The 18,069-nt window shown below is 39.1% G+C and overlaps 2 protein-coding genes across 2 annotated transcripts in view; one reads left to right on the top strand and one right to left on the bottom strand.

Moving 5' to 3' along the window:
- DYTN (dystrotelin) overlaps positions 1-11,199 on the top strand; it is a 19,386-nt gene extending 8,187 nt beyond the window's left edge. Inside the window, exons 8-15 of the mRNA XM_009869248.1 lie at positions 686-797; positions 3,204-3,346; positions 4,520-4,540; positions 4,741-4,891; positions 6,599-6,669; positions 8,713-8,872; positions 10,131-10,542; positions 11,096-11,199. Of these exons, the coding sequence (XP_009867550.1) occupies positions 686-797; positions 3,204-3,346; positions 4,520-4,540; positions 4,741-4,891; positions 6,599-6,669; positions 8,713-8,872; positions 10,131-10,542; positions 11,096-11,199 (1,174 nt within the window). The remainder of the gene's footprint in view (positions 1-685; positions 798-3,203; positions 3,347-4,519; positions 4,541-4,740; positions 4,892-6,598; positions 6,670-8,712; positions 8,873-10,130; positions 10,543-11,095) is intronic.
- A 3,359-nt stretch (positions 11,200-14,558) lies between these two features.
- LOC104273806 overlaps positions 14,559-18,069 on the bottom strand; it is a 4,893-nt gene continuing 1,382 nt past the window's right edge. The window contains exon 2 of the mRNA XM_009869247.1: positions 14,559-14,698. Within this exon, the coding sequence (XP_009867549.1) occupies positions 14,559-14,698 (140 nt within the window). The remainder of the gene's footprint in view (positions 14,699-18,069) is intronic.

Below are 18,069 nucleotides of genomic sequence, written 5' to 3'. Positions count from 1 at the left end.
GGAAAGAGAGAACCATCACAAGCTAGTGCTCAAGCCTACATCCTGATTCTCTTTAGTTCACTAGCACAGACATGATTATGGAGACTTACTGAAAGTAAACTGGCAGTTCAGTGGTAAAGCAAATTAAACCTGTGTATCTTTTTTCTTAGTTCTTTGTCCTATAATTAACAGGCTATTTAAGTTATCCATCTAAATACTGATATAAAATGACCATTATCTACTGACCAGAATGCTCAGAAAAATGTTTTACTGTTACTCTCTTCTCACTAATAGTAAGCCTGCAGGTTTAGTTTTTTGCAAAGGTGTAAATCCTACATAAATAACATAGTGATATTACAGTTCCCTGAGAGCAGCGAATAGAGATAAGCTGGTGCATTAGAAGCATATGAAGATGAAACTGCATTCTTAAAAATGGTGCTAGAACAGCGGTTTCTTCCTTGGACTGAATTTTGCTGCAACAAATAAATAATATCAAAATCATTAGTGGGTTCTGGAAGAATAGTCCACTGTCATTTGGACAAAATAATTCTTGCTTTCAGAGAACGCTGAGGAAAGTCATTATTCTAACAAAGGTGCTTCACTACCCTTCAGAACCCAGGAATCTGGATTTCCAATAGTCAAGCCCACTTAACACCAGATTCTTACTAGTGGAGAAGTAACTTAGTTATTCTATTTTCCCTCACAGGTATCGCTGTCTGAAGTGCCTCAATTTTGACCTTTGTCAAGTCTGCTTTTTCACTGGCTGTCTCATCAAACCACATAAGAGGTCACATCCTGTTGTGGAACACTGTGTGCAGGTAGAGTCTTGTCATACTGATTCATTGCCCTGTTCAGGTTCTTCATGTAGGCAAGTAGGCAGCAGACTCTTGAACTACATTGATTATGAAATTATGTGTGTCTTAGCCATAATGGCCATGACATATTAACATTATTAGTCTGGGAACAGTGAATCAGAGAAAGGAAAAAAATAGCTTCTAACTTTAGAAGTAGTGTTTTATTTGAAATAACTGTGTAGAGCCATGAAATGTCATAGTGCCACTCTTCCCAAGGAGTTCTCTGGCGAGTTTGCCATTTGCACATCATCCTTAAACTGGTGGAAAGGGCCCTCAGTATGTCCCAGTGCTCCTTCCTCCAAGTCCCAGTGCGGACTCGTTCAGAAATTAATTCATCCTACAGTTATACAAACACCTGCATAAAATCACCTTTATTTCAGAACTTTTACACTTTATTTTAAACCTTTTGGACTGAGTTGTCTCTGTCAGTTAGGGACACAGCACAGAGAGGCAACATGAGCCCAACTAAGCTCACATACTTGAGCTCCATTAGAGGGGCCACTTAGCTTTCAGCAAAACTCAACACTGGGAATTTGTGTTTGGCAGATCATCTTCTCCTTTGAGCAAGAGATTCCAAATCTTGCACAGAGCAGCAGATAGGGTTTTTTTGTGGATCTATATAACATCATCCTCTTCTATTCCAATAAAGGAGCTGAAAAGCACTCATAATGTCTCATTAGTAAGCTGTGCTTCGTGGTCTCCTTCCTGAAACCCCGCACTTAACATGAAAGATATCTGGGTAGCCAGCATCTGCACCAAAACTGAAGAATATTAGACTGCTCTTGCAGTCCCTCTTTGTCTGGGGGAACAATAAACTGTAGCCACTTCGTTGCTCTCTTTCTGAAAACCGAACCCTATTGCTTACACTGTGAGAAACTATATCTGGATGCTTAAGTATCTGCAAGGCAGGAGATGATGCAACCTAGATTAGCTGGTTAGCAAGATCACAGCACTTCCACACATGGCTTCTCAGGAGAATCAAACTGGGGAAACAGAAGGTAGCCTGAAACAAAGGACAAGCTGCCATTTGAAGATGCAATTACAAGAGATGATGAGGTGAATGTAAAGAGCAAAACCCGTACTATAAGACACTCAAATAAGGAGACCAAAGATCACAATCACTACCAGTTCCTAAAGAAGCTAAAGGCACTTTTGAAAACCAGCCCAAGGTCACACTAAGAGGCACTCAGGAGACTTAAGGAGAAGTGGCATGTCTTCCCCATCACTGTAAGTCACCCTGGCCATACCACATGTGTACATATACCTGTCTGTGAATGCTTGAAAGACTACTCAGACACAGGTATGTTAGTGCTTGTGAATGAGTATGAGTGAGTGAAATCAGTTTTGTCTTAAAATGAAGTCCCCTTCCTATCCTATACTGTCTGACATTGAGCTTTCCCACGTTGTTGCTGCAGTGTTGCAACTGGATCACTGAACTTAGGTTTCCTTCACAAAGCCCTACTCTAACACTAACATTGTAAGATTACTTCCATGGCCAAAATCTATACCAAAATTAAAAAGATAAGTTATTCACTATGACAGTTACCATTTTTATATCATTTGAGGACATGAAAGAGTCAGTAGTAAGCCACTTTTCCCATACCTTCCATTCTTAAGTGCTGTCCTTTGCTCAGTAAGTTCACATGGCCTTTATCAGGGAGTGGGGCTGCTGAGTGGAGATTTGAAATACCAGCACTGTTTCCTTACCGTGCTGACACCTTGTGGTAATATTATTACCATGTTGAGAAACGACTAGGAGGCATGCTGTGTGTTTTCTTCGTGTTTTCCCGTTCAGTCTGTCAGAGCTCACCCCATGTTCTGCAACAGTCTGTTCCTACAGCAGAATTGTCCTGTGTCTTCCTATAATACAGCTGCTGAGCTGAGTCACCATACCTGAACCTGACCCCGCTGTGACAAATGGAGGTGTGTTTTTTATGAGAGGAGGATAGGAGGCACAGAAGGCTGTAACTATTAACACTTAACGCAAGTGTAAAAATACTTCTTCCCACTGATCAAGAGGACTTAGATATGGGTCAGGCAGAATAATCATTGCAACTGTGAGCTTAATCATTTTAACTGCCAAAATCTGTGTATTGCATTTTCATGCTGCCTGAATTTGGCCCAGGCAGAGTGTTTTGCTTACATAACAGAATTCGATTTTTACTTACCTGACAGAATTCTGTTTACCTAGCACCGTCATCACCCTCAGGCCCCCTTTGAGGGTTCAGACACCAGCCACAAGTCTCTTCAGTTGTTGAATAGGTGGACCTTTCCTTTCTTATGTCTTGCCTCCTCCTTAGACTGTGTCTACTTCTGGGCAGCATCTATCGGAAAGTTTACCCCCTTCTTCATTATCTGTCATTCCAATAGATGTCAGCAAAGGCGAATGCAAAGCACTTTTTCCGCACCATCAGGAATAACCTGTTTCAAGAGCGCTGCAGAAGAAAGGAGACTCAGAGAAGGGCTCTGAAGATAATGGGGGAGAGGCACTTCCCCACTCATGAAATGACTTTGTGAGTTTGTGTTTCCAGTGAGTTTGTAATCTGTGAATAATATGTTAGACTGTGACATATTGCTTGAGTATATCCTTTGAGTAAGTGATTTTGTTGACAGACACAATGCCATGATTCTTCCACTGAAAAGGGAAAGCATAAATGGGAAGTTGCTCTGTAGCTTAACAGACGCTGACAACCTAATGACCAGTTGTCTTATAAAATATAATATGCTTGTGTCTTCCTTCCCTCTTTTCCTTATGCCATCTCTTTCTCTCCGTACCATTTCTTATGCTCTAGTCTAGGGTCAAGCATTGGAAATATTTAGTATCAGTCACAACTGCATGGGGTGACAAATTAATTGGAAATTAACTGTGAATGCTTTCCACATGCGATCCGCACAGTGTGTTCAGTGACAGTCACTCTACTCAAATCCCACTGGACTGCCGTCCTGTGGGATTACTCACAACAGTAAGTAGCTGATCTCACTGTTCTAGTTCTTTCAGATCTGTTCTGGTTTGTGCTTTTAGTTAACGTTAACATGTAAATTCATTACTATATTTCCCCTGATCACAGCAGTTAATAAAGAGCATCGGAGGCTGTGTTGTGATTTTGCCTATAGCTTCTCCTTCCTTGCTCTGAGATTTTGGTTAATATTTAGGTGGAGAAAATGAATGGAAATATTATACAAAATAAGCACTACAAACATATGAAGGGTGAGATTCTTTCCTGGCAACTCTCTTGTATCTCACATCTATTTCTCCAAATGAGGCTTCAGTGAGACTGAAATAGGGAAAGATGGTAACTCCTCTCTATTTAAGTGTAAACTTCAGTGAAATGCAGAACATTTTCCGTTGCTAATATTTCCCCACTTGTATTCAGCACTAAAAAATATTTCTTTTGAATGTCATTTAATTCTTCTGTGACATTTCTCTGTAATTCTGTGGGCTTTTGCTTACCTAATGGTTGGGTATCAATGAGAGAAGAGGAATTTGGGCTTGCCATTACGGGTTTGTCTGCAGGGCCGATAGGTATCTGGGCTTTTCCTAGCATAGAAGGGACTGAAAAGCAGGATATCTATCCCTTTGCTATCTTTTTTTTTTTTTAGTTGAATTTCCCAATATGTTTAGCTCTTGGCTAAAGGAAGCAAAAAAGAGAAGCAGCAAATTGCACTGATATTAAATGGGTGGAAAGAAAACCTGCTGTTGAGATTCTGTTGAAAGAGTGGATTTTGTTTTCAGGAATTTCATTATTTCAGCCAAAATATTCCAGCAGGTAGAGCTAAACCATACTTCTTGCATAGTCAAAAAAAGCATGGCTGGCTGACTACTTAGAATGCATTAGTTTTATTTTGATACCAAAACCATATAAGCCTTGATTCTTTCTCTACTCATTGTTTCTCTGTTGGTATACAGTACTTCACCACTACCTGGCCATGGAAACCAGTTTTTCCCAGTGGATAGACCTGTTCTGGAGTCACCCAAGTTCTTACCTGAAAACAGAACTATAGTGCAGAAGAGTGAGAATAACAGCAAGACAGCAGAACAAAGCCAGATAAAAGCTCAGGTAAAAAAAAAAAAAGAAGCTGTAATACTGCTAAAACTGTGAAGAAGTTCTACAAGTTAACCATCTCAATTGCCTTGTAATTACCGGTGAGAAAGAAATGTAATGGGCACCTTCACCTTTCTGTTAATTTTTCACTTGTGGAAAACATTGTGGAATATGAAAACTTAGTGAAGCTCGAATTTGATACTCTCTTAAGAGTAGTGACTAACTCCTTGACTTCTACAGCCTTGAGAAGCATTTGTAAGAATACTTGCTCTTTTACTTTTTTTCCAAGTTGTCTTAGAGTAACACATTAAAGACTAACTAAGACTGGAGTACTCTAATCTGTCAGTAAAAAATGCCAGCATCTTTTCTTACTGCAAGCAAATGTTGAGGAAGGATACTTTAATTCTTACTAGGCTCAGGACATTTTTGTCACCATGGCAATAGCAAGAGGACAGAATGGGCCCTTCTTAAGGGTAAACCCAGAGTAGTGTCTACTCCAACTAAAATAGCTCATGTATAAAAGCTCTCCACTAATCCATTTCCAGGTTCCCTGCACAGAAACAATGCTAGAGGAGTGGGTAGGACAGTGTAGATAAAAATAAGTACATAGCAGGTTTTTGTTTCTATATTTATTTGAGAGGTTGGTAGCTCTGTACATACCCGGAATATAGGGAACGTTGGGTTGTGTTCAAACCAGTTTATGTCATCCACTCATCTTGTTCTTCCCAGAAGCCAAGGGTGCAGTCTCTGAGAACTAACATGTACGTGTCAGGTCACTCATTTGCCTGTTATGCTTGCCCATTGAAAGACTTGTCTTTTAGGAGTCTGCTGCCTAGCTTGAGGTATAGTGTCAGCCAGCATATTTCTGCAGGAGAAGTTGTGGGCAGACTTTGCTTAAGTACGTAATTTTGATGACTGGCATTTGTCATTTTAGAATACAGCAACACGGGATGTGTATCCCCGTAGTGAGATTCTGTCATATGCATTACTCTCTTGCTCATTTTCTCTCTGGGGTGAGAATTCTTTTTGAAAGGTTTTATCTGATTTCCAGTGTATTACAGTGCAGATTAGTTCCAATGTTGGTTTAAAAAATGCAGACCATACGTCCAGTGGTAGCTTTTAATAGAATCCACGAGCTTGGAAGTCCTGAGGATCCAGCTCTTAGTCTCATAATTTCATGGAATACCTGATTCCAGCCCAGCTTATACCATGTGTCTAAAGCAGCTTGCCTGGAAAATATTTGTCTCCTTGACTTCTGGGTAACTGTCTCCTGCATGGCCCAGAGACTGCTACTTCCACCCAAAGACCAGGAGTTTCTCTTATCTCTTCTACATCCAGCCTCTTCTTCCGTCTCATTGTCCCAAGGCAGTTGTGGGACTTTGGAGAGACTGTCCCCAAATCAGAATAATTAATTTTTGCAGATATTCCAGGTAATGAGTTTTTTGTTCTAATTTAAAACAAAACAAATCCTCATACACTTAGAATTTGTCATAGGAAAAAGAATTTTGTCTGCAGGGTAAATTTTCCAGTCTGTTCTAATAGCCATTAGAAATACTTTAGTGCATCGGTTGATTGCCAACAAATAAAAAAGTTAATCAGTAAATCTGTAAAACAAACCAAATCCCAAATGTGCTATGCCCTCTTATACCAAAATTTGGACAGAAAATGAAAAATTAGTGCTGACGACATTATGAACAGAAACTTTTCTCTTTTTTACCATAGGCAATAGCTTCTTTTGAAGCAGATGTGTTAAAAATGCACAAATCCATTGAAAGCATACAGCATGAGAGCAGGTAGGTAAATGTAGTAGTATACTGGCTGAAGGTTGGTGGGCAATGGTGCTCCAGTGAAGAGCTAGAAGACAAATGATTTTTCCATACTTTAGAGATTTTGAGATTTAAAAAACCCTCAAACTATAAAATAGGGATTAACAATAAAAATTCAGCAACAAAAGTTGTAAATGGAAATCACTGGAAAATCAATTTCTGGCAAAGCAAAACATTTTGGTTTGCTTCCATCAGCATTTCTGGCATTGTTAGTTTACATTTCTAAAAGTAAGTTTGGTAAGAAAAAATATTCATATAAAAATATTCACAATAGCATACTTTTCCAAATTTTCTCTGAATAAGGCTTAATCAAAACCTATGTCATAATTCACACCAAGTTTTTAAGTCAAAGGAGGATATCTTTCTAAAAAACATGCTCTAAGTCCAATCTAAATTACAGGCTTAATACAGTAAGTATGGGTAAAAATTCCATTACTTAGATTATCACAGAGGTTCCTTCTGATTTTCAAACCTTTGACATGATGAAATATTAATTGCCAAACCATAAATTTCTTGAGTGGTTTGTTGGAGGGTGTTGACATATGTACAACTATGCTTACCTTTTTCTTTTACTTTTGCTTTCCTCTTCTTTGTTTATATATGAATGTGTTGCAGATATAATCATGTCTGTGACCATTGAAACCAATGGTATTACAGCAAAGCATAGAATTTGATCCTGAATCTACTCTATTTGCTTTAGTATGTTTAGTTCCCTCGCTTCCTGTTTTGTTTCATTCTAATAAGTCAATGTACAATTGCTGCTCCAAATTCACACAAGGGCACTCCAAGCCTAGAGCAGAACAAGCGCAGTTTCATTCTAAGCCTGTGTCCTTATCTCACTCTCTGTTGTCACACGGGATAATAAAGAAGCAAAGATCTTCAGCTTTCGTTTAGATTAGCAATAATTGAGAGGGTATCTGGAAAGCCTGCTCCTAACATACTGCATCACCCTCTGACCCAGAGTTTGCCATATAACTGGGTGAATGAATCACATTCAATTTACTCATGGGAAGCACTTTGTTCTTATTTATGGACAAACTTACACCATTTGTGTGCCTGTTCACAGAACCAGGCTCTGAGTTTGTTGGAGGTAGTCAGCATTTTACAGTAAAGATTCATTAAATGCTGTTATAAGGGACCACTGCAATATTAATTTTAATTTTAAATGGTCTGACTTGCTCTCCCATTCAGACAAATCTTGCATAATTACAGTGAAACTGGTGGGGGTTTTGTCTGTAATCCAATGCATACCCAAAAGAGAGTGAATCAGATGAACTTCTGGATGTAACTAAGCAAGGGAGGTAACTATTTCAGCTGTGTGATATGAAGTAGTTGGTTTATTACTGTAGTGTTAACAAACTTTTCTGTCTCCACCTCAGCTGTGGGGAAGCCGTGGAGTATTCCTAATATGATTTCTTAGAGAAATCCCAACTCTAGAGCAGAGATATGGGTGGTATTTTTGTAATACTGGGCTCTGAGTAGGTAATTCCTAAATCTTCTCTTGTATGCATGAAAGGGTGGCACTTCTTATTCCAAAATTCACCGCAGCTTTTCGAGGACGTGGCATGTGCAGAAACTATTGGTACCATCCAACAACCTGCATAGAATACCAGGAGCAAGAAGGAAGTCAGTCAAAGGGTTAAAGGTTTTTATTCCTTTGTTGCACAGGAGGAAATGATGGGAATCTTTTGGCTTGGGATTTGCCAGAAGTAATTTACTTTTAAATATAGGGAGTGCTTTAAAGTCTCTCCTGTTGCAGCCACCTTTGTGGGAAAGGTAAAACCCCAAGATGCAAGGCTCAGTCCTGGACACAGTTCCACTCACCTTGCATCTTTCCTCATCTAGAACACTGCTAATTCCATGGATACAGCCCACTTCCTGAAATACTGGGCTCTAACCCCGAAGCTGACAAAATTTTTCTGAACTGAAAGTTTGTGCTAGTGTTTGCTCTTTTCCATGACTGCAAGTATTTGTGTATGTGACCTAGCAAAATGCCTACCTACTGTACAGATACTTGAAGAAGCAATTCAACAAATGGAAGAACAAAATGCAAATTCTTCACAACTGCCAGAGAGACAAAAGCTGGAAAATAGAAGCAAAGCTCCAAAGCCTGACAGCAAGCCATGAAAACCTGCAAATGAAGCTGCAGCAAATGAAGAAAGAAATAAAGGTATAGTGATAATTATACCAAGAATCTTCATGTCTATGGGCAATTACCAAACACTAATTAGTCCTTTTCTTGCAGGCTAGCACTCTTGATACTGTGCACCTTGATACTGTGCACCTTCTGCTTGTCTCCTCAGACGTCTTAGGTTCTTGTCTTTAGAGAAAGCAGATAGGGTATTTGCAGCAGGGATTTTCTTGTCATTCTGTATATATTTAGCATCTAGCACAAATACTTGTGTCTGGGATGTTTAGATACTACTGCAATAATGAGAGGGAATTCCAATAAAAGTGAGAAAATGGTTTCCAACAGAAGTGTTAGATACTTCATTGCAGTCTTTTCTTTAGAGGAGAATCCTGTGTTGGCATTGAATAAATAAAATATTCTTCATTCCTAATTACTGTTTTGTCTAGGATGTAATAGAGACCTCTTATAGAAAATCCTTAATTCTTTTCAGTTGTATTGACTCCATTTATAGTATCTCTGAGGTTCTAAAAAGGCCGTTATTTCACAGGGAATGCATACATATTTGCCACCTACAGCATTTTGGTAATATTTTCTGCAATGCTGGCTTTTCGGGGATGGTCAAACACAGAGAAAAGCCAGACACATCTGCAGCACACACTTGTTTCGCTTTACATTTAGGATCTAGCATGTCATAGCACCCTGTGGGTGTGCTGTGGCACTGGCCTGTCCACAACACGCCGAACTGTGTGCACACACACAGTCCGGTGTCCAGTGAATGCACAGCCAGCTCCGTGCACCCCAGTTACACCAGTCTTGGTGTCCATGCAGTAGATGGTATTTGCCATCATAGTTCTGTCTAGGAAATTCCAAGTACAATCGTGGCACTGACAACCAACCTAGTTTCGGAATTTCAAATATTAACAGCTGTGAGGTGTTTGATATGTGTTTAATATACACTATATTGTTTCCTCAGTTTAATTCTTTCAGAATAGTTTCCCTCCAAATTTACTCTTGGAGCATTATTATTATTTCAATTTTTCAATAGCATTAGAACATATAATCTCTTCAGACTGAAATGATGGAAGAAAAACCAGCCACACAGATTTGTCCAAAACCAAACACAAAGCTTTATTTTATTGCAGGAAAATATTTTATTTGTTAAAAGAATTGGTTTATTTCACCAGAAATTAAACCAAAAACAAGTAAAATACTCTGACCCCAAATTATTTTTCTACTACCAGCAAACCAAAATATCAATTATTTTCACAATGCAATCTCTGTATTTTGTCTATTGTAGGCAGTGTTACAGTCATCAGAGCATCCTTTTGCACAGTGTCCTGCCCAAACAAGGCCTACTTCCAGAACATGTGCAGACTGGAAATCTTTGAATCCCCCCAACTCTGCAAACAGAGTGCAGCTTTTACAAACAGCTGAGGTTCCCACTGCCATGGACTTTATGTTCTCAGAAGACTCACTGGAGTCAGTGTCTCTGCAGAGCAACAGACCTTTCATGGGACAGTATAAAAAAGAGACTCAGACTTGTCTCCCTGAATTGACAGAAAACTCTCTTGATGGCATCATGAGGAATACAGATCTTACTCTAACTGCAGCACAGATGCCACCTGGTGAGAAGGAAGTCAGTGAGGAGGTGGAACTGCAGCAGCTAGTGATCAAACTGAAGGATGCGTTGTCTCTCCAAGCCCAACCAGGTAAAAGTCCTCCCAGTGATCCTGATGCTGTCTTCTCACCTTCATCCATTTTACTGTATAATATTGTTCATAACCATTTAACCCTCAGAGGAAACTCAGAATCTTGCCTTTGCCATTGTAGAAATACTCAACCTCTCTACCGTAAAGTAGAACATATTCCTATAATGTGAAATATAACCCCTAATGCTGAAATAGTGTGAAGCAGGATGAGTCAAAGTGCATAAGAGGAAATCAGTCTCAGCAGTCAATTAAGGAGCAAACTTAGACTGGTGGGGGCATTGGAGGTCTTTTCTGTTGCCATTTCTGTGACACTGTAACTACGATTCTAGGCCCAGGCAGACTTCGAGCAGTACAAAATCCCTTTATAATCAATGGTCTTACACAGCAGAGCTTTGTTCAGCCCTCAGGATGTCTCAGTTTTGAAAACGAGGAGAGTGACAGAAAAAGCTGCTGTTTCTATAGTTATCTTAGATTAGAGATATATAAGGATTTTTTCAGGGCTCTAGCAGCATCCAAATGTTCTGAAAGACTTAAAATCTGTTCTACTTTTCAGCTCAACAGTCTGCTCTGCAACAGGAGCTCTTCTCTACAGCAGAACGTGTTTGCAGGTACTTTTCTGACCTCATTGACCAAGTAACTTCACCATCTTGTAAATGATGGAAGCCACCATTCACCTTAAAGCTTCACTGAACTATTAAGGTAATTGATGCTATGCCAGACTCTTCAAAGTGTCTCAGATGTTACATTGTAATAACCCAGCATAACAGATTGCTGCATTTTAGTGACTTCACCTGGAACCGTAAGTAGTGTTGGAGAATGATGCTCCTTATTTATTGGTGGTTTCCAACTCCCGTGCAGTAGATGCTGGCCCAGCTGACAAAAATCAACATGTTCTCATTAGTGTTACACTGGCTTTCACAACTGTCCTGCCATGCACTCTCCTCTTACAGCTATTTAATCAGTAATGACTTGTGTTTCAGAAACATTTGGGTTTTTTATATGAGAATTGGCTTGAAGTCAGCTGGTTTCAGTGATGTATTTTCTGCCACATCATTGTTTCTTACAGTAGAGGAAGGAATAGTTTTGGAACTGCCAGGCATATCAGTACTTGATATTTACATATTTATATTTTTCCAAAGTACTGAATTCATATTTAAAGGAAAAGATCCTTTGAGCACTTAAAGAAATTTGATTGCTCTAAAAGATCCTTTCCATTATTAATTAACTTACATATCAGTATAGAACAGTTAATAAGAATAAACTGTTTACTATTGCTAATAAGAATGTAATTTTACCTGTACATATAAAATGTGAGAAAAGTTTTTTTTTCCCTGATTACTAGACTTTGTATTTGGTGGAACATATTTAAAATTTCCAAAGTATTAAAAATACTTATCAAGTCCATATACACACATATAGGCATGTATACATACATGTATGCACGTAAGTAAGCATGTAGGCTGCACAGAAGTTTGTAAACAGATAGATGATTGGCTATAAGTAGCAGGTTGTGCTTGCTGAAGTTGATGACAAACCATCTCTTAGGCATCAGTGGGGAAACAGGCTGGGATTTGAAGAGAAAGGAAGATATCACACAGAAGAAACATCCCATACTGTTTGATCCATTCAAACAACAAAACAGTAGATGCTCACTGCTTTGTTTTCATCGCTTCGTATTTGCTACGTGTTTCTTGCAGCAGCACAACTCAGTAATACATAGGTGTAGCCTGTGGTGATAGTATCATCAAAAGCATGTTGGTTTAGTGACAGAAGTTCTGGAGGCTGAGATAATGGGTTAAGATATGGCACCTTAATCATTAACATGTTTTTATCGGATGTTGTACTTCTTTGGATTGTGAACTATTTGTTAAGTGACAACCTGAACTAATGGCAAATTTACCACGTGTGATTCCTCAGCAGTGCAAATGATTGCCCATGTCTCTGTTTAACTGTTGGTATGCCGTCATCAAGTTACTTCCTTGGAATTGTGCTGTATCTCATTTTGCTGGCAGTAACAAGGAAAGCATTTTTTTCTGATAATGCATGGAAGTATTCTAAACATCTGAGAAATGGATATTATTCAGTACCACTTCAGAGACAAAAATCATAATTAAGCCACTTACTTTCACTTTTCTGAAGGAGGTATATAAAAAATAGTGAATGGGCTCAAAACCAGTTATGGTTCAAGAAAATTTGCATAATTTTAAAGATTTTAATTGAATCACTGGAATTTTTCTGTGATTACTAAGAAAATAATTTTTTTTTAATAAATAAATAAAGTATTTTTTAAAGCTTTGGGAGAAAAGTCAGATAAATTACATATTCTGAAGCCTTGTTTCATGTATACTCAACCAGAGTTTAGGCTGATGTGGTTGGAAAGGCCAAAGAAAACTAGTGCTTAAGAAAAGCTGCTGAGCAGAACGCTTAATTTTTCCACATAGATTTTCCTGGGCTTGTGTTTTTCAGAATTAATTATAGTCAAGATAAAGAGACAAACTCATTAAAATGGCTAGAAATTTCGTCTTCTGCTGGTAGCGCCTCAGTCACTTTCTTGAAAGACCCTGAGCTATGGCTGTGATTATTATGAACTTTCCTGGTTCTTTCTGCTCGTTTTTGTCACAGGAGGCCTTAATTAGAGGTACTGCAAACACTCAAGAATTAGAGAAACAAAATAACGGTATGCAACTAGAAGCCAACAAGCAGTTTGGCTCTAGCAAAGGGAGGGTGAAGTGTAAAGAAAATAATTGAGAGGAGGACCCCAGGAAACAACTAGTGATGAGATGACTAGAAAGTGCATACACTCATATCAAGATATAAACAGAATACAGTGCGAGATAGAAGTTTAGTAACTTTTTCCAATGTACCAGTGCCAAGACAAACAAACAACAATCCAAGGAGCTGTTAATTATGGGAAGATATCCATCAGCTTCTCATTAAAAACTTCTCTTTAAAACTCCTTCAGAGCGAGTGCATCTGAATTAAAATTGGTTGGAAAGAGTAACAGCCAACAAATACTGGTTTGGTCCGATGCAAAGTATAACAAGCCTGGAGCACAAATTCTTACAAATAGATATTCCTGAACCACCATGAACTTTGACTTCATGGCAGCACATGGAGAGTCAAGGAGGTGTTTTCCCATGCTCGTCAGCAGTTGTTTAGCTGCCGAATCCCTGTAAGATGAAAGGGACAAAAATCTCAAGGCCTTTACTTTGTTGTTACTCTGTTAGCTGACAATGAAGCAATCTCAGTGAGACAAGTTCATCCTATTCTTCTTCTGACATGCTCAGACTGAGAAACGGTAAGCCAGGAATAATATCTGCAAAACCAAATCTAGCTCCCCCCAAGTTCTGCCATGAAGTTTACAGGGGAGAGTAGGAGGAGGCAATATCCTGTCTTTAACTACAGGAACGTTTTGAATTACACCTATATAGCAAATCTACTCGCATCTCATACAGCACTTGTATTTTTTAACACAGCCAGCCTAGAAGACCTCAATTTATAGTGACTGAATCAATAGCAAACATCATCATCTCATCAAGTTTCACGCCAAATTGTTGAGACCTAGATAAAAGCCAGCAAGACCTAAGTTATAAAATAGAATCGAGCTCCAAGACTTTCAGAGACAAGAAATTGCTTGAGGTAGGAGTTCCCTTAGGAACTTTATCACTTGCAGGTTTATATGTAATTAATTGCATCTCCCTTTTTATTTCACCACAATTAATAACACAGGTTGTCTCATTTATATCAGCAATTTCCAAACATCTTGTCTACTACAATACCAATCCTACACACAGATTAAAATAGGCAACTGCTTATAAATCATGCAGTTTATTAAGGAGACTGAATTCCTAGGCAATTTAAAAAAAAAACAAAAACACAAGTCCAAGTTAATCAGAGATACGGTGCTCATAGGCCTTCTTCCACAAGGTAAAGTGACATCAATGAGGATTAAAATGCAAAAATTAAAAGGAAGTAGTTAAAAAATATCTACAAATCAAGATCTTGGACTAAATATGTCATTTCCTCTTTCTTCCTAGCTCTCCAATGATTCTTCCAAATAACGTAGATTTACTCTTATGCATGTGGATGCTTATTAGATCTTCAGACGAGTCTCTCTTCTTCAGAACCGTTGACCTCTGAATATTAGAAAATATCCCTGAAAAGTGATATGAAAATTCATATCAGTAATCAATTACCAAACAACAAAGAGCAGCTGAGTACTCAGCTTCCCACATCTATGTTTCCTCTGTCTTTAGATGCTGTTGGTCCCCATTTTACCAGCACTGCCCCCAAACCTCTGGTTTTGGCGACAGCCATATTCCTCCATTTGCAAGCTGCCTTTTAGCGACAAGTTACTTCGATCCTTCCCCCAGCACAGGCCTTTTCCTTTAAGTCTTCCTGTAAAACTCTTCTACTTGTAATTAGCAGAGTCAAACCACTTGAGTCTACTTATAGTGTGCACAGTGGATGAGATCTCTTAGACTATTTAGCAGTACATTTGTTATTTCCTTAAGGAACTATAGGGTTGTTTGTTGGTTGATTTGGGGGTTTTTTTGCAATGGTCTCCAAAAGCCAGCAAAATGGCTTTATTTCTTTTAGACACATTTGTCTTCTGAAAAAGTAACTGCTTATCACATTCTCTGCTTATTTACCAGCCCTCAAATGGGTAACAGAGCAGCCTTTGCCCCAGCACCCTCCCTGGCACCCTGTAGCCCAGCCAAGTTGGGACAGCAAGTTGTGTCCGTCCTCTGCCAGGTGCAAAGGCTGATCTGAGCCTAATCACCTGCACCTGCGAAGGAGGTGTGCACTGCTGTGGCCGCTGTGAGGTAGCAGGGGGACTGCTGGGTAAGAAGAGGCAGAGGGGTTTTTGTATTCCTCGACTGATTGTGCTGGGAATGTGCTAGGTGGCTTCTTGAGAAGAGTCTTCTTGTACAGCTGCTCTTCAGGAAGATTTGTTGTGAGTACAACAGTTATGTTTTCTTTGTGGTTCTTAAGTCTTAGCATAGCTCATTAAGAGTTGTTACAACATACCTAACTCCAGCTGGAAATGTTTTTATGAAACCTGCTTTTCACAGTGTTTGGATTTTGATAGGTAAAAGGAACAGGTTACTAAAGGTACCTCAGCCATGTAATTGTAAAGGACTCTCCCTATTTGTCTCAGTTTAAAGCTGACTAACACTTCTTTTCAGGATATCTAGGGAAGTTGAAATGCTGCTGGATCAAGTAGGATTTTAGCAGAGTGGAGATAGTTTGACAGATAACTCATTTACAGATGTTCTGATATTGTAACACTTTTCATGGATTGTCTAGAGTTTGAAGAGTATCTTCAGATTTGTTAGTAACTACAGTTACGAGCCTGGCAGGACTAGATCAGTTCAGAAAACAGTGTTTGAACTCATAAGTCAGGATCTGGGCTACTTCTGCTGCTGTCTTGGTATACACTCAGACAGGCTTGTTTCCCAGGAGGCAAAGTATGAGGAACTGTGGAAGTGCTTCATAGATGTAACAAAGTGATTCAGTTCAGCTGAGAAGCCTTTATCAAGGATTTCACTAGTTTGGGGGGCTTGGAGGGCTTTTCTGTCTGGGTTTTTTGTGTTTTTCTTTATTCCTTAGAATATCTCAGTTCCCGATACTCAGTTTTCACAATGACTTCATAGGATTTATCCTTTAGTTGAAAAATCTGACACTAGAATAGCTTAATATCAGTATTTCTTTGCTAAATTCAGATCTCTGACTTGCTTTTCCAGTTCAATGATATGTTTAAGGAACTATGGTAAATGCAGTTTACAGATTTCTCCTGATTTATAACCCTGTTTGCAATTTAAAAAAAATAATAAATGGTGAATATTAAAGAGGAATAAGATGGAAAACTTTAGTATGGAGCCATAAAGATGTTATCAACACTTGCAAAATAATAGTATAAAGCAAAAGACCTTGCTTTGTTAGCTCTTCTACAACAAACCTACTGAAAGCTATTCATACCTGCCTATGCAGATGCAGAGTGAAGTACACCAGATTGTTCAGATGCCGTCAGTGCAGCTCTTTGGACCAAGAAAAGAGGCTTGTACATATCTTTACACATAAGAAGCAGTAATTCTATCCCTCATCATTTGCTAGGATGTGATTTCTATCTGCAATGATTAACAATTGATTTCTGCTCTCACTGACGAAACAAAGCATGAGTTACAAAGATTAGAACAGCTGGCTTTGTTAAGAAACTGGGAGACTTGGATAAGAGATTAGATAGCTCCTCCAAAAAATAAAATCTAGCCTGTCACTGCTATAAGGTGCCTGCTACTGACTGATGTTACAGAGGAACCAGATTAACTGATTACAATTCACAGAACAAAGAGGTAAAAGAATAAAGAGCAGCAATTCTTGTTTGTCTTAAAGTGTGAATACTTAGTTGTGCTTAAAATCTCGCTGCACAGGAGTAAACAAAAGTCAGTATTAATCACAAGATCCATAATCTGTTTCTTCAAAACGCATCAGAGTGTTACTCTTAGTCGTGACTGGAACAAAAGCTTTTTGTTTAGGAAATTCACAATGTGATACAGACATGAAAAGCCAGATGTAAACAAAAGGCTACGGTGGGAATTAGACAGCGATATTCAAAGCTGCAATGCTGAAAAAAAAAAAAATTCATCTGGTGCTTTAGCCTGGTAGATGTTTCAGTTTTTTATAGTAATTTATAGTAGTTTTTTTCAGTTTTTTATAGCCTCATGTGTCTAAAGATGCTTCCACACAACAGTGCACCTCTCTAGTCAGGACTGAGCAACTTGTTGCCTGTGTGATATCTAAGGCTACTTGAAAACCAGAAGGGTGTTCTGTGCTGCCTGCCATCAGCGTGTCTCAATATAGTAAAGGTCTTCTCAGAGCTGTGTGATACCTCAGATTCTTTGCAGGGCAGGATAGGATCCGCTTCTTCCTTTTAAAATGCAGATACTGGTTGTTTGGCTCAGAGTTTAGAAACTGTGTGTGTGAGTTCTTTGGTCTGAGGGGATGGATTCAAACACATCTCCTATCTCCCAGCTTAATGGCTAGGATACCCTCTATAGGAGACAGGGGTAAGGACCTCTCAATCCTTCCCATCTCAAATCCTGTCTTTCAATACACAAAACGCTTTAAGGTTTATGGGCTGGACTGTCCAGTGGTATAGTGTCCCTGGCATGGAAGAATCCTGAGTTCAAATCCCACTTTTAGAGACACTGTAATGGATAACTGCCCAGAAGGGTTCTTTGTTATTCCATGGATGTTCCCCTCCCCCAAACATTTTTATAACGAAGCCACTGATCTAGGAAGTGGGGATAAGGATATAAACCCATTCAAGTGGAAAGGCAGTTCTGCCTTGTTCCTGTGGGCCGGATGTGCCACACTGTTGACAAAACAGGTAGCACTTCTACCCCTTCACCAAATTATAGCACCTGCCCCTTTATGAAAGTGGACATTCTCAAGGGAAGGATGCATCCGTTGGTAATAGGAGCAGAACTGAAGCCTTGGAAGGGACTGAGATTTAGGAAAAGCTAT

This window comes from Apaloderma vittatum, unplaced genomic scaffold, assembly GCF_000703405.1.
Source record: "Apaloderma vittatum isolate BGI_N311 unplaced genomic scaffold, ASM70340v1 scaffold17545, whole genome shotgun sequence".
Lineage (NCBI taxonomy): Eukaryota > Metazoa > Chordata > Aves > Trogoniformes > Trogonidae > Apaloderma > Apaloderma vittatum.
Note: the sequence above shows the minus strand (reverse complement) of the source record. Positions and strands in the feature narration are given on the sequence as shown.